This window comes from Drosophila miranda, chromosome XL, assembly GCF_003369915.1.
Source record: "Drosophila miranda strain MSH22 chromosome XL, D.miranda_PacBio2.1, whole genome shotgun sequence".
Lineage (NCBI taxonomy): Eukaryota > Metazoa > Arthropoda > Insecta > Diptera > Drosophilidae > Drosophila > Drosophila miranda.
The window spans coordinates 10,898,785-10,923,536 of NC_046673.1; the positions used below are offsets into that span (position 1 = coordinate 10,898,785).

At 43.6% G+C, this 24,752-nt stretch overlaps 2 protein-coding genes and 1 long non-coding RNA gene across 3 annotated transcripts; 2 read left to right on the forward strand and 1 right to left on the reverse strand.

Moving 5' to 3' along the window:
- Positions 1-15: 15 nt before the first annotated feature.
- Positions 16-12,632, reverse strand: LOC108154880. The gene is made up of 5 exons (XM_017285326.2): positions 12,077-12,632; positions 1,587-1,716; positions 1,164-1,504; positions 933-1,098; positions 16-859 (listed from the first exon to the last, which is right to left on the reverse strand). Exons 1-5 carry the CDS (start codon positions 12,200-12,202, stop codon positions 750-752), a joined length of 873 nt encoding a protein of 290 aa, XP_017140815.1. The 5' UTR covers positions 12,203-12,632; the 3' UTR covers positions 16-749.
- A 247-nt stretch (positions 12,633-12,879) lies between these two features.
- Positions 12,880-14,373, forward strand: LOC117189736. Its single transcript, XR_004473522.1, has 3 exons — positions 12,880-13,411; positions 13,499-13,602; positions 13,740-14,373. It is a non-coding gene; the product is annotated as an uncharacterized LOC117189736 (long non-coding RNA).
- A 3,160-nt stretch (positions 14,374-17,533) lies between these two features.
- On the forward strand, positions 17,534-24,589 carry LOC108164082. Its single transcript, XM_017299671.2, has 9 exons — positions 17,534-17,709; positions 18,926-19,262; positions 19,341-21,660; positions 21,756-21,883; positions 21,946-22,114; positions 22,177-22,267; positions 22,339-22,446; positions 22,736-22,868; positions 23,100-24,589. Exons 2-9 carry the CDS (start codon positions 18,948-18,950, stop codon positions 23,121-23,123), a joined length of 3,288 nt encoding a protein of 1,095 aa, XP_017155160.1. The 5' UTR covers positions 17,534-17,709; positions 18,926-18,947; the 3' UTR covers positions 23,124-24,589.
- The last annotated feature ends 163 nt before the right edge of the window (positions 24,590-24,752 follow it).

A 24,752-nucleotide genomic window follows, 5' to 3' on the forward strand; every position in this document is an offset into this window, starting at 1 on the left:
AAAGAGACTCCGCGATTAACGTAAGAAAACTTTTATTCATTAAACGTACAGATCTACATACAATATGCACTATACTTGGAAGACAAATTAGAAGCTTGTCGCGCATTACATTCATATACATTACACAATGGGTGGCGGGGATAGGGGGGAAACGGAAACTCTTTCAGCTTACGATTACATACATATTTTTCTTTTTTTCATTTGTTTATAGTAGTATTATTAATATTATTATTATAAGGCTACACATGTACGTTACACGCTACAATAAATTAACTCTTTATTGTTTGTTGTGTGTCTTTTACTTTGCATATTTCATTCATTCTTTCGTTTCCTCTAAACATTCTTCTTTAGGCGCCACAAAAGTTTTGCGCACCAAAAACTTCGATGCAACGTTCTGACTCAAGTCCCACAAAATCGATATATATGTATATCTATATATATATATATTGCTCTATAGCTCTACAAAAAAAAAGATTCATATGAATAGATTATTTTCAGAATGTAATTTTGTTGAAATTTTCTCCTTCTCTCTGGGGATTTGGACCCTGAATTCTCATAAATATATCTATCTATTATACATATATATATATATATGATCTCTGATATATCCTGGTCTCCTTTTTTGTGATATATATTGCAGGGTAAAGACGTGCGGGCGGGGTACTGCTTTCTGTCTTTCCTTCGTTCGTTTCGTTGAATCCTTCTTCTGCTGATGATGCTCTCTTTACCTCTAGGACCTCTACCTCCTCCTAATAGTTGTAGGGCCCATATTGCGAGCCATGGTAGTAGGGACCCGGATAGATCTGTGGCTGTGCATAATTGGCATACGGCGGATACGGTGGCTGCTTCTGCGAGTACACTGCAATCGAAAGAGGGTTAGTTAGGCGAACTGGTGCGTGGAGTGTGATAGAGTCCCTGAGACTCTTCCTTACCAGGCATCAAGTACTGCAGATTCAGTTGTTCCTCCTTCTCGCGCTCGTTGCGCAGACATACGGCGGCACCTGACAGCAGTATGGCCGACAGGAGGCATGTCCCAATGCCAGCCCATGCCACAATGTACGACCAATCGTAGGCAATCTTTGTATTGTCCCGAAGAACCTGCTCAAATGAGGTATATACAGATTAGAGAGGCATTCCGTTAGAGCTATGTTGTGTGTACATACCGTATTCCACTGCTGAAAGTAATCCTCGCCAACGACCTTTTCCTTCTCAAAGAACTCCACCGTATGCCAGAGACCCATGGCCCCGGCAGCCAAAAGGCACGTGACCAGCAACAATATCGATGTGGCAGTTATTGCGCCCGAAGAGCGCTTCCAGCAGCCGGACAGACCGGTCCAAAAGGCACAGAAAATGGTCACAAAACTAATGATAAACAGGGCAATGCAGGAGCGCGCCAAATGCAGTCGCGATGTGGCATCCTCGTTGGCGATTTTCTCATCCTCCGCCTGCGGAAAGTAGTCAATGTTCGAGCAGTGTGTCTCAATCGGTGACAGATATGTGGGCACTATAAACGGGTCAAATCAAATCAGAGATTAATAGATTAATAGAGATGCATCTTTCGGGTGTCTTCCATCCGACTTCTGTACCTGCTGAGGCCGGCGGCCGTTCCTTGGGATAACAAATGCGGAAGAGTCCACGTGTTCTCGTGTAGTAATAGTACTTCATGTTCATGTTGTACAGCAGCGACTCGGCATCTGAGTGCTTTGAGGCAAAGGCCTGGAATTGGAAAGGATAGAGGCGGTTGAGGATTAGTCAAGGATTGCCAAGTAAGGAGAGTACAGTACTCTCCAGTAGTTTCCCAAATGATCAACAATCCCAAAGATGACAATTCGATCGTCTGTCGCATGCCGCTCCATAATTTCTGGTGGCTGTGTGGGCGTGAGTGATGATCGATTGAGTGGTAGCAGCAGAGGCCCCAGTGAGAGATCGAGAGCGACATATAAACACGTTCCGCACGTTTTCCATTGTGTGTGTGTTTTTTTTTCGGAATGCATAAAACGTACAGACAGACGGAAAAAGTCCCAAGGTTCTCTCTCTTTCTCTGTCTCTCTGTGCGGGGGTGCTCTCATGCATTAAATGCATTCAAAAGTACAGTGCGTTTCCCTATCATAAGGCGATGAAAGACCGAAGAGAACTTAGAGACTTCCAATACAAAACATTACATTTGTATCAACTTTTCCACTAGAAGAATATCCCATCAACGGAAGAAAAAGAATACGTTCCTTGATATTCGTCACATCTACCATTTATCTTTCATTAAAATTCTGTAGAAGTTTGTTGAAAATTAAACAAATATTTGCTGTTTCGATCAATATAGATCGGGGAGTAAATACAAGTTATAGAAAAGAAGGCAAAACCATTTCATGTTATATGATTTTTGGGATATCCCAGTGGAACCCTTTAAATATCATCCACAAATGTCCCCGAATGTGCTGCTCCCAAGATTCCCCTAAGCGAAAGGACATCACGAGCACTCATTCAATTAAAAAAAACTCTCGGTGTATTCGTGATGGAAAAATCAACATTACATTCTACCGTTACTCATGTTTTACACATCAAATAGCATTCAAATAGGGTTATATAGGGTTGTATGCATCTATGTTTTTGCATATTTTAGAGCGTGAAGGTCTATCCCTGTGACAATAGAAATATACTCGTAACATCTCTTATTCCCTCCAATCGAATCCCTACTTCCGTACTTCATCACTCCCAATCTCTTATCTCTCATCGTCTCATTCCATCATTTCATTATTCATTATTTTTTGGCAGAATCTCGCACGTAAAAGATGTCTAATATTTCGTAAAATGCAAAAATCCCAAAGATTAAAATAATATCACGTTTCACACGTTTCTGAAATTCTACAATTTCGGGGTCTCTCGCTGCTCTTTTTGAAAACAAAATAGAGAGAAGAGACTCCAAACAAGAGAGAGGCCCCCTCAAGACGGGTTTTTCTTTCGCATTGCATTTTCATGAAAAAAATATAAAGAAATAAAAAGAAAAGTAGGAGAAGCGGAGGAACGAGTCAAGAAACGTGTTTTAGTTTATGGTATGTCCGGCACGGTACGGTACTCAAACAAATCAACAATGGAGGAAATACCAAGCCGAAAAAAATACCCCACAGACCCCAACACCCAGAGAAAAGAGCCCTGCCCTGAATTGTTTGTACATATATTTGCACCTAGATTCCAAAAGGTGTACCAATGGATTTAATCCGAGAGTGGAAATCGTTAAAAGAAAGTGTACAATTGTGCATTTTTATTTATTTATTTAAAATACTGATATTTCCCACATCTAAATATATAAATGTAGTAATCTATTTATTTTTAGGTATTTTATATTCAGATTTAATACGGGCCCCATTCAAAAATCTTCTTAAATACATTTATGCTTATTTAATTGCATTATTTTTGTATTTAAAACCCGGAATCTTTTCTTTTCGATGTGGCGTTTTTCTCTGAGTGCAGATCTGCCCCACTCCAAAAAGGGTGGGGGCTTCTCATATACGGATCGAAAAGCATATCAGTCTTTCGGTATTTTTTTGTTTGTTTCTTTTCGAATCTTTTGGGTGTTATGTAAATTTGGAAAATTTGTTCGCTTGCATAACGCCATGTCTGGGATCTCCTCCTCCTCCCTCTGCTCTTTCACTTTTTCCCTTTTTTACAGCTTCTGCCAGATACCACCACGCCCCAATGCCCAATGCCCAATGTCCAATGCCCCATGCCCCATGCCTCACAGGTCTCTGGCTCTGGTCTTTCTCTCCGCCATACATTTTGTAACTTTCTTATGAAAGCCGTCGTAAGGCAATTAAGGGCTCCACCTCAAACTCCGCCTCCTCCTCCGCCTTCCTACCTCACCTTCAATTCAATCGAAGAAGGGGATGAGCGGATTAGAAATGCATTCATGTATGAAAGAAAACAACTGAAGGAAAAACTTTAAAAGGAGAAAAACAAAGGAAAATATTAAGAAATCAGCCGTGTGTACCAGAGACCCCAGTGGGGCTGCCGCCCCCAGACTCTGTGGCGACTTCTGGCTTGAAAATGTTCAAAAATGTCGGAGAGAGCATTTGGAAATTAATTTAATCGGTTGGTTAAGTGGATTAATCTGGCATATCTCACATTAAGGTACGAGCATTGCATCTGTGAGATCTGTGCGACAGAGGAGGGGCTCCGCCTGTCAGGGAACTGTGTGGCATCAAGTGTGGCGGAGTGTATGGATTGCAATTGTGCCATGCTTGATTAGTGGCCAACATCCCGAAGAAAATATACACCAAAAGTGTACCAGGAAGCGACTGTTGCAGCTGTGGCATACATTCAGGGCTCTCTCAGAGGTATTTCTATGCCGTTGCAGAATCAAAATCTATCTTGAAAATTGCTTAAACACCCAAAAAGTGGCAAGCATACCCCTGTAATAATCCTGTATACTTGGTTTTTGTGGCTCTATTTGGCCCATTTGATGTCCAGCCATCGAAATCTCCTTTGAGGAGTACAAGTCCACATTACATTAAATTTTGTTCTTGTTTTTTAAGAAAATAAATTCCACAAACCCTTGGGACAATAAGGAGCGCCACTCAATTTTATAATACAATCATAGAGGCTCATGGTAGGGAGTGTTAATCAAAACCATGTTATCCATAGATTTTTCCAAACGATAACAAAAACGACGCCCAATCAATGCACCCATACAAATAAATAAAATATAAAACCGAAAGAAACAATTTTATCTCGACTTTTTTAAGTTTTTGTACCGCAAAAAAAGAGATAAATTTTTAATTTAAAAAGCTCAACACTTCCCAGACGGCTACCTGAAGCTACAGGAGTGTTTCGGGTCCGATAAATAGCTGCATTTTCAGTATTGCAAAGTTCAATGCAACCAGGTGTTGGGTACTTAAGTTGTGTGATAAAAAGAAGCACTACCATTAAAAAAAAAAACATTAAACAAAACCGTTTAACGCTTGCCCCAAATCTATCAGAAAATGTTGGCTTGCTTCGAGGCGTAAAAATGCTGTTGCATAATGTAATTACGGGATAAAAAATAAATAAATTAAGAAGCGAAATATGCAGTCTTCTGCAATCTACAGTGCATTTCATGGAAAGATCTCCGTTAAATAGATCGGGGATTGGGGATTTATCAAATCGAATCCACTCCCATCTCCAGTTCGCATTTCAGGGGGAGACCGACACTGAGGGGCGGGTAGAAGGACAAAAGGTAAGAAAAAGCAACCGTCGAGTATCTCTTTTTGCCTGGCTCTCCACAAAAATTCTCTATTCGTTTCCCAATCCAAATCACGTAGCCGCAAGTGTTCGCCGGAAATACAGGGGGGTTTCCAATTCCGTTGGGCATGGGCATGGGCGGCGCTCTGTTCAGCGGATCAGTGTCGGATCATTCGGACAGAGAGCACGAGCACAGAGCACATCGCTGCTGCACAAACAGCCACAGAGCCACAGCCACAGCCACAGCCACAAGTATTTTTATGACACCCAGGCGAAAAACTAGTTTTTTTTTTTTGTGGAGATGGGGAGGGGGGGGGGGGGTATGGGGCCTAGGCCCAGGCCCAGGCCCACCAGTGCACCACCTTTCCGTCCTCCCAGCCTCCCAGTCACCTCCCCCTGAAGCAGCACCTGGCGACTACGACTACGACGACGGATGTCGGTGATTAGCCAATCGGTAAGGGGGGGGCCATACATGTGTAAGGCGGATAAAAACCAGCCACAAGCCACAAACTGGATCCCTCTCCCTCTCTCTCTCTCTCTCAGGGGTTCTGCAGCAGCAGCAGCAGCAGCAGGATGCCAGTGTGTCCCAGCCCCCCTTCTATCTTCTATGCCTCCGCCACTGGCTTTTCAGCATTCCAGCTGCTGGCTGGCTGGCTGGCTGCTGGCTAAACGCGCTCAAGTCAAGGCCGCGCAACTTCTACCCACAAGAAGAATTTGTCAGAATTTTGTATTCGGAATTCAATTGCGTTTCGTTGTGTGTGGGCGTGGCCCCCAGAAATCGGAGAACATACACATATGTACATATGTATCTCTTGGGCTAAGAGATTTCAATAAATGAATAATTTATTTGCTGATGAAATGCAGCACAAAACACAACACACAATGACAGACAATTTCCAGCTGGATTTCCATGCAAAGAAAAATATCTTTAGATGGTATTCTATGGACGAGCATGCATACCCTGGGTTACACTGAAAGAACAAAATTTACATTGAAAATTGCTCAAAATCCCTGAAGAAAAGGGCCTGAAGGCCAAAAAGTGTATTCCCTTAGTCGTCGCACATTTGGTGGTTTTCTGGTTTTTTTTTTTTTTTCAAAAACAAAACAAACCGAAAATATGCTCGTGGGAGCTGCGACATTGACGACGAGTAGTAGATTTATTTATTTTTTTGTTTTCTTCTTTTTGGCCATTCCGCTCCCCTGTTTGCACTTTGGCCCACACGCACACACACTGCGGCGGCGGCTTCTCCTCAATCGGAATGGTAATGGCAGAGTAATTATGGCCAGAAAGAGGAAAAAGAGAAGCTTCAATTGTAAAATACAAATAAAAATAATAATAGTTATAATAGAACTAGAAGATTCCGCACCGAAAATAAAACACACGCGGAAGTGGCTACAAAGTGATAAAAAATATTATACAAAAAATACAAAAAAATACAGAAAATAATATCGCACACGTTGGTGAGACGTTGAAAGGAAACCTGAAACTCTGATTGAAATCAAATGATTTGATTTGTTTATTGAACAAGAAACGTGTAGCGGGCAATACCATGGGTTGTGGGGGGGGGGGGGGGGGGGGGGGGTGGAAGGAAACCAGGGGGAACACAAATACAAATACAAATAGAAATACCCGCGACGATTAACGCTAGAAATTTTGTTTGCTTTGGGCGTTTGATCGTCGTTTGGTTGTGGGGAAGCGAAAGCAGCCAGCGCCAGCAGCCAGCTCGAATGAATCTCACGCTCAAATGGTCCGGAATAATGATGGATCTCTCAGGGGGGGAGTCTCCGTCTTCTCTAAGTCTCTCCGAAGAATCGCGCATGCGGATAATTGCAAAGCAAAAATAGTGTTTAAAACACTTGTTCCGGGGACCTGATTATATGGATATGCTCTTTAGGAAAGAACCCAAGAAATACACTCGAAGAAAAATTTCGAATATATTTATTTTAAATATTTCAATTGCAGGCCTTTTTCTCTCTCAGGGTAAGAGCATAGAAGGACTGCTGGCGCCATGGAGGTGCGATTTGTATGAGGATATATTGCATCCAGAAGAAAGTGACAGAAACCGAACGAAATACGATTATATAAACGCTCTGAAATGTTGGGAACGGGGAGAGCCTAGAATCCTCCAGCGACCAAAAGAGGGATCGATTTCCACTCGCATTTCTGTGTCCTGCCTGTAATGCAGGGAATGCAGTGGAGGAACGAAACCCTCGAGTCTAAAAATCTGTACAGCCTCCAGAAATGTACATATGTATAGGGATTTCTCTCATGATAAATGATGTGTAATAATCTTCAATAATTCAGCCACAGTTTGAAGTCTCTACCTTTCGAATGGTGACTGAATCTCTCTCTAAATCTGTCATCCCCTGTCCCTGAGGCTTTACGTACTAGTCGGTTTTTTATTTCAATTTGCTGACATCATGTGAAATTCCAAATTGGTATATCACCTCCGATCCAATCCAATCCCATCCTCCATCCATCTATCGATTCTGTTTATTGTTCGCTGCTGCTGATGATGTTGTTGGATAAATGCTTGGGAATTAGCATAAAGTGAATTGCATTTGGCTCTGACTCTCGACAGTGTTTCTGTGGTGAAAATTACCATCCCCCCCACCCCCAACGTGATATGGAGCCGGTGTTTGAAAGCGGGAAATGTCGGAGCCCGTAGACACCCCATAGAGGAGAAATTTACCCAGTAGTTACTTTGGGTTAATGTTTCGGAATCAAGTAAACGTTTAGATTGAATAATACTCGAATTTGTTAAGTACGAAATTTCGCTGACTGGGAAATTCGAATTTCGATGTACATAAAAATATACTACTCCCAAATATCGTGTTTCATCGAATATGATATATAATCAAGGACTACGAATGCAGGAATCGACTCCTAAGTTTGCGGGATTATAATTTTTGTAATAGAAATTAAGAAATGCAGATTTATTTATTTTTAAAAAATCTACTATTCAAATCGGAAAAAACTGTCTTATAGAAACAGAAATAGTAATAGTAATAGTAATAGTAGAATCACCTTGAAGAAAGGACATCCTTATTTGTTTGGGCATAAAAGAAAGGGCAGTCCCTGGCTGGCCCTCTGGCTTCATGTTTTGTTCCCTATCTAATATTGTTTTCTTTGTAAAATAGTAGTTTCAAAGTACAGAAAGTACTCGTGTGTCGTGTGTGGAGAGGGAGAAAGGCAATTAGAAAAAAAGAGGTAGAGGTAGGGGTAAAGGTAGAGGTAGAGGTAGAGGTAGAGGAGAAATGAAAAATGAAATCTTCTTGAGGCGTTTCGAGGCTTAATTAACTATGGAATTAACATGTGTTGTGTGTCTGTTCCAAGTGGCGGCTTCTGCCACCAATTGCTGCTTGCTGCAATCAATTCAAAATCAGAGTGGAGTCGAGTCGAGTCGAGGAGGTGGAGTCGGTGTTGGAGTCGGTGTTGGAGTCCGGGGCAAGGCGCTTACTCAGCGTAAAAGTACAACACGAGATTCATTCATGGAAAGCAGCCAAAAAGGAAACATCAACGAAACAGCCCCACAAAGTGGGGGAAAATGGCAAGTCAGCAGCCAAGTGGCTTTTCATTTGATATTTTCATGGGTTTTCTTCATGGGTTTTTAATTTTTTTTTTTTTTTACAAGCCAAGACAAGAAAACGTCTCCAAATCCAAAAAATGAAATGAAATACAAGAAATGACGGATGAAGAAACGAAACGAACGAAAAGACAGACAGACAGAAACGACGAACGAGAAAACACAATGAAAGATACAATATATGCAATGAATATATGAAGAAGGGTTTTCTCTTTTTCGTATTGACACTCCACGATCCACTGGGAGCCACAGTCGAAGTCAAAGTCGAAGTCGAAGCTGAAGCCAAAGCCAAAAGCCAGAGACGAGGCCAAAACGCAGTTTCATCAAATTGGGTTTGGGGTGCTCCGGGGATTCCAATGCGCGAGTCCCCCAAATCCCTCTCCCGTCGCTCCCCTACGGCACTCCTCAGACTATAAGAAAAACAAGAAAAGAAAGAAAAGACCAGGCCCATGGCAGGGGATCGGTACGAAGAGATAGATACTCTCCTAAAATATAGAAAAACACGCATATTCGGGTCTCTTTTTAATCGTTTAATATCGATCACTCCCATTTCCGTTTGAATGTAGATCGGGGAATGTTTTCTGTCGAGGACCACGTGCCGTAACACGTGGGGGGAGGGAGTATAGAAGACTATAAGATGAGTAAATAAATATTTTGTGTGGAGTATCATCCGCAACAGGTTTAATGGTTTATCTCGTTATTCACAAGCCGAGGGACCATTTTCCTAAAATAAACATTTAAGAGATCAAAAAAACTCCTTCCGCTCCTTTCGAGTTAGCTAAAATACCCTCTCTTCAAGGGGTATGGTATGTATGCAACACAACACAACAAAAAAAAACAAAACAACAACAAATGCGATGGAAGAAACAGAGAAATACAGCAACTTAGGGCCGCCAAACCGAGAGCCAGAGCCAAAAGCAAAAACCGGGCAACCAGCCGCATACCAATTTTGAGTCGTCGTCCGTCGTCCGACGTCGTTGTTGTCTCGAAAACGTGAATCGAGTGAAAACTCAACTCGAAAACCCGTTTGGGCCACAACGAGAGGGGCAGCCACAGCTCGTTGGATCGCCAGAAGGGGCGGAGGGGGAGGGGTATGGGTAGGAGGATTGGGATGGGATGGATACAAAAGATACAAAATCCAAAGCCAAAGCCAACGCCAAATGGTGGCTTTGCCTTTGGCTTAAGACAAAACAAAAATACCAGAGAGAGAGAGAGACACTTGGGGCATGAGGCAAGGGGCATGTGGCAGGTATCGAGTACACAAATAACGAATGAAGGAAGAATGAAGACGGGGTCCCAAAAGTGCTTGAACTTTGTTGCAGCAACAGGATCGGATCTGTTTTAGAGATCAGCAATTAATGAAAATAATGAAAGATTGGATGATCGATTAGGTCTTGTTCCTCTTCTTATCGTATGTTGCCTCCCATATGTACAGAGGTATTCGTTTCCGTGCTAGAAACTTGATGTTGTTTTCCCTCTGAACTTCCTTGGAAAAGGAAGGAAAATGCACCGAAGATAGGTTCAAAAAAAACATAAAAATAAGCCATCTTTGAGCTCTTTACAGATTATTATTATGTGTAGAGGTGTGTTACGACATAGTGCAGATCCAGTGGGCTCTTTTTTCATTATCAATGCCAATGTGTCAATAGTTCAATAGATAGGAATGCAGGAATGAAACGCAATGACCTTTTGACTTCTACAATCTTGAGCGTGCATCCCATATCAAGCATGGCTTTCCGGTTTCGCTTCTATCTTCTTTCTGCGTCTATCGTTCTCCATCCAAAAAGTCTGTCTACTCTCCCAAGGGATGATGCACTTGTCAGAAGTAGGAGGGGGATACCATGGTTTCCTGTTCGCTTGCTTCAGGTAGAACGGCAATCAGCAGAGCAGTAGGAGGCGGAGAGTAGGAGCTCCAATTACCTGCTGCTCTTGCATTTCGGGCCACTTCAAAGGCCACTAAAATCCCAATCGATTAAGGGCGGAAACCCCAGACAGCGAGGTCAAGAGGTAAATGAATACAAAAATTCCCATCGTTCCCTCCGATTAATTCTAATGGCTTTATATAGTATATGCTCTCTCTCCGTCTCCCACAGAGGGAAGGGGGATACAGTAAGAGCTATCTCTTTTGCTGAAAAATTATTATCCATCACATCTCAAGCGGCGACGGCGGCAAAACTTTCGGTGGAGACGACACCGACGACGACAGTGGGAGCTTCACAGTCAGAAACGTGCAAATATTTTCGGCACACACTTTGGAGTCTCTTTTTTTTTTAGTTTGAACTTGTTTTGGAATGCGAATGGTATGCACGATCACGCCTCGAACACTCTCTCTCTCTCTGTCTATCTCTCTCTCCCCGGCTCTCCTTCTAATGTTCTCCCTGTCTCTGGCTCTGTCTCTTTCTCAGTCGACAATTGCACCTACAAGCAGCGCAGCCGCAGCGGCAGCGGCCGTTAATTGTTGCCTGCGTGTGCGTGTCCGTGCATGTACGAACATGCAAAATGGGGAATTATGATGGGGGGGGGCTGGCTCTGCCGTGGCTTCTTCTTCTTTCTTTTATTTCCCATTCATCGTTGCGGCTGCCGTTGCCGCCCGGGGAGTCTCGTCTTCACGTTTGGCTTGGCTAAGCGCTCGCGTAGAAAGTTTTAACGTTAACGTAGCGGCCGTTGCCCACCGTTGTCCCCTCCCCGCCTGCACACACTCCTCCTCCCTCCCCTTCCCCTCTGACTGGTGTTTGCTGTTGTTGTTGGTCTGTTTGCTTTCGACCTTTCTTCTTTACTCACTCTCCGCCATGCCCTTATTTTCTTTTGGCTGAAGCGACTGTTACTGTTACCCACCGTACTGTTGCCCGCTACCTGCGCTTCTGATTTTGGCTTGCCACAGTGGGCCTCACACACACACATTTACTTGTGTGCTGTACAAATATTTATACCCAACAATTATTGGATTATTAAGAGAATTGATATGCTTCTTGGAATAAATGAAGATTAGCAGTATATTCCTTGGATCATGTTTTTTGTTGTGTGTGTTTTTCATGCACTCCACCCACTGTCACCAATGTAAGCTTCGTTTTTGGCCTTCCATTAGAATTGAGATTAACAGTATATTTTTGGGATATTTTTACTGCTTTTCATACACTGCACCCACTGTAACGGAACCCGAGGCGCGCCTTCGGCATCGGCAAAGATGCACCGTTTTGGATAAATCTTAGCCCCCCGCCCATGCAGATCTGTGCTAGGGGGAAGGGTGGGGGCGGCTTCGTGTTGTTGGTGGTACTAACCTGTATCTGATTGCGCCAGACATCGTAGTGGAGCCAGTTGTCCGTGGAGAAGGCAATGGCCAGAAGAGCGGTGGCGATGATCGCACAGATCGTCGCTATCGACAGTGTTACCGCCGAGCAGGGCATTCTAGATGCGTTACGTTTTTATAGATGATGCTACCTTGATTTTCCAAACCGAAAAACCGAAAACCGAAAGACGAACAAAAATACAACTGTTGTTCGCCTCTTCTTCTTGATTTTTTCTTCTTAACTTCTTTTCACAGCTAGATTCTGCCTCTTTTTTTGTGCTGCTGCTGCGCCAGAAACCAGTTTTGCAGCGGCAGCAACGACGACACAGAAAAAAAAAGTTCGAAAAAATAAATTAATTTAGCAACGGGGCAGCAGGTAACACACTGACACAGGTTACAGGTACACACGCACACACACAGATGCACTGTCTTAACACTCGCCGGAAACAAGTTAGTTAAGTTAATCTTAAGTTAAGTTAACAATCTCCGTTGTTTCGTTGTTCGCGGGCCAGGTGAATTTTTGAATTTGATCGGAGTGGGGTTCTGGCATAGCCGTGTTCAAATACGCCCGCCTTCAAATGTTGCTAGGGCCTAAAAATGTTGATCGGCAACAAGCGTGCGTTGCAGAGAGGGTATGGTCAACCAGCAAAACGGTCCAGACTATACAACGCAGGCGAGCCAAAATCCACCCCAATTCTTAACATACCGTGATTGTTGTACAGGCCTTGTACAAGCAATCACAGCATGTCGTTGATCAAACACGGCGAGGTGAGGTTCGTACGGGCCGTGGAATGTTGCTGGACCGATTTTCCTCACGGTCCTTACCTTTCTGAGGCCAGAAAAGAGAGCGTTTTCTCTCTCTTCCGTTTCAAGTATGAGCTGCGCTCTCTCCTCTACCTGCCACCGCACAGTGGGACATTCGACAATTTAGCTTTGTAAATGAAAACCTTCGATTTAGGATATCTTCATGAAATAAACTGCATATGAGAGGAAAAACTTCCAAAATGTGCCACAAAAAGACCCAAAAATAGTTTACTAATACATGTTTCCTTAGAAGTCTTTTAAACATGGCAATATTTTGAACAGAAAATGACTTGGCCGCATCTTTTCGGCTGGTGTTCCACTGTGCGCCGCCGCGGCGGGATACAAAAACAAACAACACAAACAACGAACGTGGTTTTTATAAACAGCCTGTTGATATTTGAATACCCTTTGCAAAGAGTATGATGATGTCGACCAGATTTTTCATTGCAGACATAAATGTACATATTTATTTACATACTACTTGTGGGAAAATCTTATTTTTGAAGATTCATCATGATTTAACGTAAGGTTATACATTGCAGCTTAATATGTTTTTAAATATTTGGAACCAAAATTGTAGACTTATGTTTACTTTAAATATTTCTTCCAGACACAACCCTCAGTTTCAAGCGTTTCATAAAAATAAATTTTATACCATGGAACCCGTACATTTTCAAGGGTATCAAATATATGCATGTGTTGGTGAATAGGAAGGTAGGACGATAGAACAGTGGCGTCCACTCAAAATGATTCCCTTGGATCGTACCCCACTCGTACCAGCTAGAAATATTTTATTCTCAACGTAAATGATATTTTTGATTGATATTTTGGTTCGATTCACATTCTTTCAGTGGAAGGCTCTGTCGTACACTGGAGGAAAAACAATGGTATCAATACCAGGAAAAACTTTCCGGTAATGTGTCTGTGGCGAAACAGATGTTGGATTAATTGCTTTTGAGTCACTTTTCAAGTAAACAATTGATTGCAATGTGGGAAAATATAATTCACATGCACATATGTTCTGCAATATGAAGTTTTGCTTAAAAGATTTCGCGGGAAAAACGAAATCGAAACAGAATTAGTATACTATATAAGAAACAGGAACGATTTAAAGCAAACACATTTACAAGAGTTAACAAATAAATAAATACTTCCAACGTTTAAAGTAAATGTGTTTACCGTAGGAAATATATCATGCAGACGTTCATATAGGTTTTCTAAACTAAACAAAGTTTGTACTCAATTCTTTGTTTTAAAAATTGTTTAGTACTATTTCTCAGTGGAGCACATATGTCCATTAGTTTGGTTTGGATGATGTACGATTCTTTCAGCTTAATGCAATAAATGCCATGTTCAAACCACCCCCGCACCCGCTGTTAATCAGGGCAAATTTCTCTCAGTGCAGAGCCAAAGATGCTGCGCCTGCGCTCTCGCAGGTAGGTAGAAAAAATGTTAATGTGTGTGTGTGTGTTGAATCTGTCAACTTTTGTTTTTGCGTTTTTGTTTATTTTTAGTTGGGTTTTTCTCAATTGCATTTTTGTGCGCGCCCTCTCCCTCTCCCCTCCTCTGTATTCTGCATGGAAATTCAAGAATTTCCAAAATAGCAACGAAGAATATCGTTGTACACACATGTAAATATATGTATGTATATTTGTATTGTATATGTAATCGGATCGGAATGGTATGGCAAGGCCAATTCTGAATCTCAATTGCTGGCCAAAATCTCGAGTGCAGATCGCTCGAGTGCAGGGTCTATGAACAAATGAGGGTGCCGAAAAAGTGACATATGTGCCGTAAAATAATTATAAATGCCAATTGTTGTTGTACATTTTTCAGCTCACAAACACTAGTGCATCATAAAACACATACATATGTATGTACTCACCAGTGCAAATCTCATCCAGGTCAAAATAACAAGGTTTCCCTTACCTTCTACTGAACATACCTTGCTCTAAGTCAGTCAATATCTAGCTTTGTCGCTCCCCCCGCCCTCTTCCTTCTCTGACCCCCTCCGTTTGTCCATATTTCGTTTTCTTTTCGCATGCCGTTTGCATTCCACAGCGTCGTCGTGGATGCCGCCTGCTGCCGCTCCTTGCTCCACTGCATGGCTTTTGGCGTCTGGCTGTCACTTGCGTGTATGGGCGGAGGGGGGCATGGGGCATGAGGCTATGCGGGCATGGCGTTAATCATTATGTATGCGGCATAGCATTTAATTCAAATTTTAGCACAAATTATTAAATATTTGACAACGGCAATGAAAGTGAGAGCGACAGCAAGTGGAAGTGGAAAGCAGCAGTGAGCCGTGACAATGCTTCCGCTGTTGCTGTCGCTGCTGCAGAATTGCTAATTTATGCGATTTATTGGAAGGGTAACCGATGCGACGCGACGCCGACTGCGGCTGCTATCACTGCGCTGTTTGCCCTGAAATTGTTGTTATTAGCTCTGGCGGCCCATGGGAGGGGAGGGGGTGCACAGCCGAGCAAACAAGACAAAACGTGTTCGTCGCAGTGAAAGTAACAGGTGATGACCGCAACGGTCAAAAGACGAAACGGCTGCGACGGGCGTCGCTGTCAACGCATCCCAGCGCCGCGAGACCTTTTGGCCGGAAAGAGCGTGTGAAAGAGAGAGTGCATGACTACCAAAAGAAGAAATCCACAGATCCGCACCTAATTGATATGGTTGAGCATTTCGATGCAACAACAGCAGCAGCAGCAGCTAAGTCTTATAACCATTTGTAACTTTCTTTCAAACTCGCGCGCCCTTGGCAAGCTAATCGGTAATTTTTCAAACGAACCGCGCAACATATATTGCAAAGAAGATGTTGCCGGTATAACAAAATGTCGCGACAACAAATTACCGCAACAACTCCGTCGCAGAAATATATTATCGTTTTCAACATTCGATTTGTATGATCCAGCAGCATGTGCCAACGAAAGACATTCCATACTCACTTACTTTACACATCTAGCTAGTAATATTCGACGGAATATAAAAAAGGGGAATATGTATTCCATCAACTTGAATAATTCGTCAGTTTATTTATGGTATATTTTGAAAATTAAACGGTATATTTTGATATATTTCTGAGGGTCAGACCGTATATATGATCGGATTTTCTGATTTTCTTACCACCATGTCTGGCTCATACACCTTGCAAATTTTATACTTTTCATAGTATTTTTCAGTATATTTTAAGAAGCGTTATTGACTCACCCTCTTCTCAAATGCACCAATGTAGAAACCGCAGTTCAGGTGAAAGATATCGTGGAGGTTTTTGTAGGTAAGCATGCAGAGATGGGAAGGATATGCAAGCAGAATTCTTATTATGCCAATTAGTATTATTTTTCCCAAGTAGTTGAACTGTTTAAATAAAGGGGTGGAAAAATTAAATTGAATAGAAACTTCCATAGGCAGGTTTTTTGAATTTTAGCTCTCTCCAATGGATTGCATTTAAATCTTTGTCGTTCACATTCAAAAAATTTATATTTGGCGCGCACCACTCGGCTCTTTTTCGCTCTCTCTTAATCGGTTAAGGCTCTCTTTTACCCGGTTGAGACCAATGAGACTAATTCCATATTTTTAAATGATGTACTTAAATTACTGTTCTTGCTATCGACTTAGGGTGAATATGCCCAATTATTGGGGAATATTAACACGATACATCCGGACGTTCTGTCGCGGCGTTTCCTGCCATCATGTTGGTCACTTTAACTACTATTAAAAATGGTACTGATAATTTAGTTTAAATATGTATTTGATATACACCACATATAATATATCCATATAAACTTAGTTATTTTACATATACCGCCAAACTACGAACCGGTTAAGACGGGAATTCATTTTTGACGATTTTCATTGGCCGAAACCAAAAATCGCGTTCCATGTAGCTGCAACATGGGAAAAACATACCCTAGGGAAAGGATATTATAGAGCCTAGAACATTTTTGTCATCCCAGGCAAAAACAATTTAGTCTCTGTTTTAAAGCTATTTCGCTTATTGTCTTCTTACAGAGACCATTGCTCATTCCACGCACAATGTTTCCGGGCATACCCTGGGGGAAATGGATGATATAGAATTGCGGAAATGTGTGTCATCCAAGGCTCTAATTAATGCAGAAACTAGTCAGTCTCTGTTTTAAACGATATTTTGCAGCTCATCGTCTGTCTACAGAGACCAAGAACTGGTACTGGGATCAGGTTTTATATACAAATAACAAATCAAATGCATAAATAGACCAAAAAAATGCAATCTAAAACCAGGCCTTTATTAATTACATTTGAAAGCAGCTTGGAAAACAGTATTTTAATATAATATTAACGAAATAGGGTATACAAAGGCGTATACACGCATCAAGACTTCAAATACCAGCAACATTTCGACTGTTTTTTTTTGTTGAACTATCTTGTTTATGCCTCGTTTTAGCCAAAATACAATAAAAACAAAGACTTAAAACTAGCCAATCTTGAAGAAAATTTATTCATCAACGGCCTAAAATTATGTGGACAGAACTAAGGGTTTTAGTTAGCCAGCATTATTCGAAGGAATATCAAAATCGACCAATATGTAAAATAGAACTTAAATTCGTCAGTATATCTACAGTATATTTTTAAAATGAGACGGTATGTTTCTGACGGTCGGACGGGATATTTTATCGATAAGCACTGACTGTGGAGCACTTTTTCCTCCAAAATTGGAATCAAATTTTTTTTAATAGCTATGCGTGCAATTAATCAATATGTGTGTTGTTAACAATGTGCCAGTGCTAAGGAAAAAGTGCAAACTATAGGAAAAGGCGCAGCGCCAAAGCCCAGAGGCAGGCAAGTGCAATATATATGTGAAAATTGAGTGTGTGGTGTTCGCCCATGCCATGGAACTGGAGGAGAATTGTAATGAATGCTAATGCATCTGTGTAGGAGTGTGTGAGTGTCTGGCCTGGCGTGCGTATCAGTGTATGTGTATGGGTGTAGTGTGTGCCTGTGTGTGTGTACGCGAGATTCAGGAGAGCAATAATTAAATTAAGCAAAGGTGTTACATGCATGTGCATGTGGGTGGGTGGTGGGTGTTTGCTTCTGTGTGTTTGTGTGTATATACAAAGTGATAAAATTCTAATAAGAATTTCGTGTTATCGCTGACTGCACTCTCTCTCTCTCTCTGTCTGTCTCTCTGGTATATGCCAAATGCATTATAAAAAAGCGGCACCTATAAAAGTGCGCTATCACACAAGGGGGTGGAGAGGGGGAAATACTAGCAAACGACGTACTACGAAAACGACGACGCACACGACAAGAAGGATGTGTGCTCGCGTGTATGTGTCTGCGTGTGTGTGTGGGGCGACCAGCGCGTTGAATTTTTCCGGCTACTCCTTTTGGGCGCCTCTTTGAGTCGTGTGTGTGTGTTTCAGAGAGAGAGAGAGAGAGAGATTCTTTATGTGAGTGTGTGTGGAAGCTGCAGGCCGCTAGCGGTACTTTTTTACGCACTTCAATTTCCAATTGGAAATATCCTCTTCTTTTTCTTTGGAGAGTTCGGCCCCCTTCCATCCCGTACTCCCGTACACCCGTACTGCCTTGCCCCTCTCCCTTGGAGAATCCTGAATCCGAAATCCGAATCTCCGCCCAAAAAATTCCTGCCATCAATTTTCTCTGCGCACAAGCAGCTCACGAGCCTGCCGCACGACGACGACGATGATGGAGGTGCGGTGCCCCGCGTGCCGTGCCGCCTTTGGTGGCACGAGAGTGTGTTGGGTGCAGCACGTAAAGCATGCACGGAGAAGAGGGGTTGTGGATTGTGGGTGGGGGGTGGCAGGACGAAAAACGGCGCACGCAACTGTCATTGACCTTCAATTGCATTCGTTGCAAGTTGCAGGCGACGACGCCGCACCCAAAGGTCATAGGTTGTGCCTCGCATGCAGTCCACACTCCAGAGTGTCTCTGCCACACAGTCCGCTGTGCCGTTGTCGGATGGATGTGTGTCATCAAAAATTTAACTACTCGGAGACGTATCCTCATTCTGTCTTTCCTCTGTCTTTCTGCACAGCTATCGCCTCGCTTCTGAGAAAATGGAATCGTCCATTAAGCTTAAGGACAACAACTCCAATCCGAGCAGCAATTCGAATGGCAACAATGGAGCAGCAGGAGCAGGAGCATCAGCCGGCGGCGGGGGCAGTGGCAGTGGCGTCTGCGTATCGAGCATCTGCAGCAGCGATAGCTTCAGCATCATGCCACCGCCGCATCATGAGCTGGTCAGCGCTAACAGCATCGAGCTGAATGCGGCCGCCTCCTTGAGCGATGACAGCGGTGTGCCATTGACCACCAATAGCTCCATATCCAGCGGTGATTCCTATCGCATTGGAATGTGCAAATTCGAAATTGAGGTGAGATCCGTTCAGCTTTTATCCTTTCAATCGAACGTGTAAATGTATAACCCTTCTGTTTGCTCCTGTTCCTTTCAGATGGTGGAAAGCGACGGCGAGGTCTCACAATTCGATTCGCTGGACAATTGCTCGGAGGGTGGCATGAGTGCTGAGAACTTTAATACGCTGAAAAAGGGTCCATTGGCACCCATTGATCCGCCGCCCGAGTTCCAGGACTCGCCGCAGACAACGCTAGTGCGTTCCATCTCCAAGAATATTGTCAATAGCCTGCGGCGTTGGACCTCGTCGCAGTCATCGTTTGAGCATCTGAAAGATGATGTGACGACCAGCACCAAAGTGGCAGTAGAGCCCCCAACAAAGACTGCGGCTGCTGTGGCTGTGGCAGTGGCAGTGATGGCGCCGCCAGAGCAAACCCAAGCAAAGATCTGCCAAATGGAGGTGATGGAGAGCACCCATTTGAGCCTCAAGGAGTCGTACGCCATCAATAAGCATCTGTATGTGAGCGATTCGATACTGAATAGCCACACGGACAACATCTACGACGAGCCCAACAATATTATCAGCAGTTCGTTGGGCAACAGCGTGGATCTTCTGGAGGATGAGGGCTGCTCCGATCAGAGCAGCTGCTCGCCACTGCCCTCACCGCCGCCGCCCGTCTCCATCATCAAGATCAAGCAGACACTGTGCCCCTACTATCAGGATCATACGCGCTACTTCAAGGCCATACCCACGGAGCAGGACAGCATTGCGAGTGCCAAGGCGGCGGCAGCCGCCGCCTCCCAGCAGCGTTTCAATTTCAATGCTGCCGGTCTCTCGGAAATCCATGATTACGATTTGTATTACGGAGCTCGGAGGCAGCCGCCGTCTGACAACAGCAGTTTGAGCTTGCAGCGACGGCAGGCCAGCCTCTACAGCCCCCTGGGTGGGCATACGAGCCACTGTCACTACCACAACAACAACAACAACAGCACCAGCAGCAGCCAGGGGCACTACAACCACCCGTACAACAGCCATCCGCATCATCATCACCACCATCATCACTACAGCGGTGGGACTGCTGCCTCCAGCCACGGGCATGGGCAGCGGCCGAACTCGAGGAATTCCCTCAATAGTCGCCTGAGCAGCTCGCACAATTCCCTGAACGTTTCGTCGGCGAATAAGCCCGATGATTCCATCTTTATAACGCAGGCCATGTCCCACGATGCGTTGTTTACACGCGAGATATCTGACTTCTATAATGTGCCCATCGATTCGGATATTTATGCGTTTCCCGTGGACATGATCGAGCAGCAGCAGCAGCAACTAGAGAAGGAAAAGGAAAAAGAGAAAGAGCGGCAGGTGACGGCAAACGCAGTGGCAGGAACAGGAGCTGGAGCAGGAGCCCCCACTTACCACAAGGCGGCCAGCAGAAGGAATAAACGCAACAAACGCAAGCAGCGACACGGAGGAACGACTGCTGCGGGGGCGGGGACTGAGACGAGCGATGGGGATGGGGAAAAGTCAGGGAAACATGGAAAATATCGCACCCCAGTGGGGCTGGGGCAGGGACAGTGCCAGGGACAAACGAGCGAGTCATCGGAGCCACTGCACATGACCCTCGACGAAGTGAAGCAATTCTATCACACACTCTACTCGGACGCGGGCAAATCCTGTGCATCCTCGGGCGGCGGCGGCGGCGGCAGCGGGGGACCCAACAAACCGATGATGGTCAAGTCCAGCAACGAGACTATCTGGAGTGTATCCACGGCCACAACGAATGCCACAACGACCACGGCGCGAACGCGCAGCAGTGTTGGCACCTCGAATCGTTCGACAAACGCTGCGGGCGCTGGCGGGGGTGGCTCTGCCAGCGATGGCGGCAAGTATCTGAGCAAACAGAGCAAACACAATCTGGACAATGATAAGCTCAACAACAACAACAACAATAATAACCAGCAGACGCCCACGCAACAGCAACAGCAGCAGCAGAACCTGCAACAGCAGCAGCAACAGTCATCGGAGAAGCCGCCCGCGGGGGAGCTGCAACTGCAGCTACAGATGCAACACCACCAGCAGCAGCATCCGAACAATAAGCATGTGGTGCACTCGGAAAAGAAGTCACAATTTACGCTTAATCTCAAGCAAAAGTTCTGCAGCATCTTTCGCTTTCGTCGGAATCATCATAGTCGTTGTCGCGCCGCAGCCGCCTCTGTGGCGGCGGCGAATGCGGCTGCAAATGCGAGTGCCACGAATGCCGCATTGGCTGTGGAAGCAACTGCTGTGGCTGCTGAGGGCCAGGACCAGGAGTCGTCACCAGCAGCAGTCACAGCAACACCAGCCACCGCCCCAGGGGAGTCGTCGTCCGATGAGGGACTCAAGAAGTTCCAGTCGCGTGCACTGCCACCATTACCAAAGAAGGGTAAATAAATGACACCTACTCCTGCCCACAGAATCTCTAAAACATTTGTCTCCTCCTTTCTTTTCCTTTCCTCTACTCGCGTTTCTTTCAAGCAGCAGCCGCCTATGCCATAGATGAAGCTGTCGAACAACCCGAACAGGAGGATCAACAGCAGAAGAAGCAACCTGGTGGCCAAGAGCCGCGTGCATTGCAGTTTACCTCAAGCATTGAAAAAGTGAAAGACGTAAGCAATAGTGGGTCCTATTCCAGAGCTACATCTATGTCTAATCTTTGTTGCCTTTGCAGTACGGCTGGTACTGGGGTCCCTTGTCTGGGGAGGCAGCCGAAAAGGTGCTCTCGAACGAGCCAGATGGTTCTTTTATTGTGCGCGATAGCTCCGATGATCATTACATATTCTCGCTAAGCTTCAAGCTGAACAATTGTGTGCGACATGTGCGCATTGAACAGGATCAGGGTAAGAACTCTGCTGTTTCTCCTCCTGTAATCGATACTCATGCCCAATGTCTGTTCTTTTAGGGACCTTCTCCTTTGGCTCTTATGCCAAATTCAAGTCGCAAACCATCACCGAATTCATTGAGAAGGCTGTCGAGCATTCGCGAAGTGGCCGGTGAGAACAAATCTCAGGAACTTCCCCCTTGGATATTTACTAATCCTGCACCCGTTTTTTTACCACTTCAGATATTTATTCTTTCTGCATCGCCGGCCAGAGCATGGACCAATGCGTGTGCAATTAACCAATCCAGTATCTAGATTTAAGCATGTACAAAGCCTGCAGCACATGTGCAGGTGGGTGTCCTTCCTCTATGTCTGCGGCTACTCCGGTTTCTGCCCCTTCTTAAGTGAATCCTGCATTCGCCTGAAGTCGCGCCTCTGCTGCTTGGCCCGCTGTTTACGGCTGTAAGGCGGCCCCATATTCGGCTTGGGCGCAGCCAGAGGTGGGCGGGGACGCGGACAGCGCACTCGTAGCCAGGCCGCCAGATATTTAAAAATTTTCAATTCCATTTTTATTTACATTTTTGCCTATTGCTTGCCCAAAAAATGACTGATTTGTGTTTCTATTGTATTCCCATTTCAGATTTGTTATACTAAAGGCGGTTATACGAAAGGATCTTATACAGACGTTGCCATTACCAAGAAGACTTTTAGACTATCTTAACTATAAGCATTGCTACTCCGAGCAGGTGGAGTCCGACAGTTCCCATTCGCAGGTAAGTCGCAGAGAGCATCCCGTCGAATCCCATCCATCATCCAAGAGACATTTTTAAAGCGTTTCGCAGATTAAACCAATGATTTAGGATTCAAAATTGATATTTTGTCGATATTTAAATGTTAAGATAATCTCCCATCCATTCGCTTATGGGAACACAGTCCGGTTCATTTAGTACTCGGTTGTTTTTTCTTGTTTGATATTTATTTTGCAATATATTTATTTCTTTTAGATTTCTGGCGATGGAACCATGTAGGAGATGGAGATGGAGATGGACATGGGGATGGCAAAGGCGGACTCGGAAGCGATTCGCTTGTGACAAAAAGTAAACGAAAGCAACAGAAATTATTACCTTACATAAGTAGTAGAATTTAAAAAAACGAAACAAAGGAACGCGAAATGCAAAACAAGAAAAGTAACGAAACGAAACATTAAAACCGTTAAACGTTCTGTATAACAAGAACAAAGGAAACAACAAACCAACAACAAAAACAAAACAAAAAAAACGTTAAATAAGTAAAGTAAATGGAAGAAATTGTTAGTTTTGCTAAAAATAAAAACCAAGAAGAAGTAGTAGAAGCTGAGGAAGTAGAAGAAGGCGAAGACGATGAAGAAGAAGAAGGAGAACAGGAAGTGGAAGGACGAAGAAGAACACAAAATTCAAAACTCTGTTTATTGATCATTTTTTTGTACTCGGTGCTATACTATAAATATAAAAACTATTTAATGAAGAAAAGGAGGCAGAGAGGAGACGAAGCAGAAAGCATGATGAAGAAGGATAAGAAAGAAGAGCAAACAAAAGCTACAACAAAACGGAAACACGAAACAGAAAAATATTATAGATATTATAGAAATTATGCGGTAGTCAAGTAAACGAAATAACGAATTAACTGAAAAAATTGTACATAAAAATATGTTTGAGAAATGAGGAGCCATATGCCACCCAGCAGAACCCCCCGTCACCCAGCCACCCAGCCATCCTGCAACAAAGAACCCCGCCACCCGGATGGGGCCTACGTTTTTCATTAATTAATTTTATGCTTGCCTTTTAGCTGTGATTTATATAAGGTGTCTGAGTCGACTATGTCGGCAGTATTTTGTTCAAGCTGCAATTTGATGTTTATAGAATTATGTGTCAGGACGAGAGAAGAAATCGAGCTCTAACCGAAAGGACAGACAGAGCAAATGTAAAAGCAATCTTAAAACAATCTTAAGTTCAAGCAAAGACTTTTCATATATATAGGTATAGGTCTTTGTTTCAAGTCAAAAAATACTCGAAAGCATGAGGTGGAAAACCGAACCAAAACCGATACAAAACGATCGAAACGAGTGGGACAGCAATAGAAAGAGAAGAATAGGAAAAGGAAAATAAAAGTGAAACAGAAACAGAAACACCAACAAAGAGCATATTGTATATTCATATTGCTTAGATTTATTTCAATTGTTGACTAATTATGGTTTCGGATTTGTTGTTATTTATGTTTTAAGCTCCCCAACAACCCACCCCCCGCATACCATACCGTACCATACCATACCACTTTTTTTTTGTGTATACTATTATTATTGCTCATGATTGAATTGTTTATACGTTGTATTTATTTCTTTTTTGTATAAATATATATGTATACGACATTTGTGTATGTATGTGTATAGGAGAGAGGGGGCTACCACCTCTTCCTCCTCCCATGAAACAAAAAAGAAAACTGAAACCAAAACCAAAAACCGAAAACTCCAATCAAAATTCTTGGGTTCATTTTTGGGGCGCTCCTGATCCCTCCTAGCCTACCTTTCCCTCCCCCTCCACTGCTTCGGGCAGCGAATGAACAAACAATTTAACGAAACAAAAAAAACAAAAAAATATTTGTCTATGGAAATTATTATAAAC

Excerpts from the sequence above, each read along its gene's own strand:
- LOC108154880 (XM_017285326.2), bottom strand. The coding sequence starts at position 12,202 with ATGCCCTGCTCGGCGGTAACACTGTCGATAGCGACGATCTGTGCGATC. Across the intron at positions 1,717-12,076 it reads TCTGGCGCAATCAGATACAG|GCCTTTGCCTCAAAGCACTC; the intron begins GTTAGTACCACC and ends TTCCAATTCCAG. Across the intron at positions 1,505-1,586 it reads ACGGCCGCCGGCCTCAGCAG|TGCCCACATATCTGTCACCG; the intron begins GTACAGAAGTCG and ends ACCCGTTTATAG.
- LOC108164082 (XM_017299671.2), top strand. The coding sequence starts at position 18,948 with ATGGAATCGTCCATTAAGCTTAAGGACAACAACTCCAATCCGAGCAGC. Across the intron at positions 22,115-22,176 it reads GCGCATTGAACAGGATCAGG|GGACCTTCTCCTTTGGCTCT; the intron begins GTAAGAACTCTG and ends CTGTTCTTTTAG. Across the intron at positions 22,268-22,338 it reads GAGCATTCGCGAAGTGGCCG|ATATTTATTCTTTCTGCATC; the intron begins GTGAGAACAAAT and ends TTACCACTTCAG.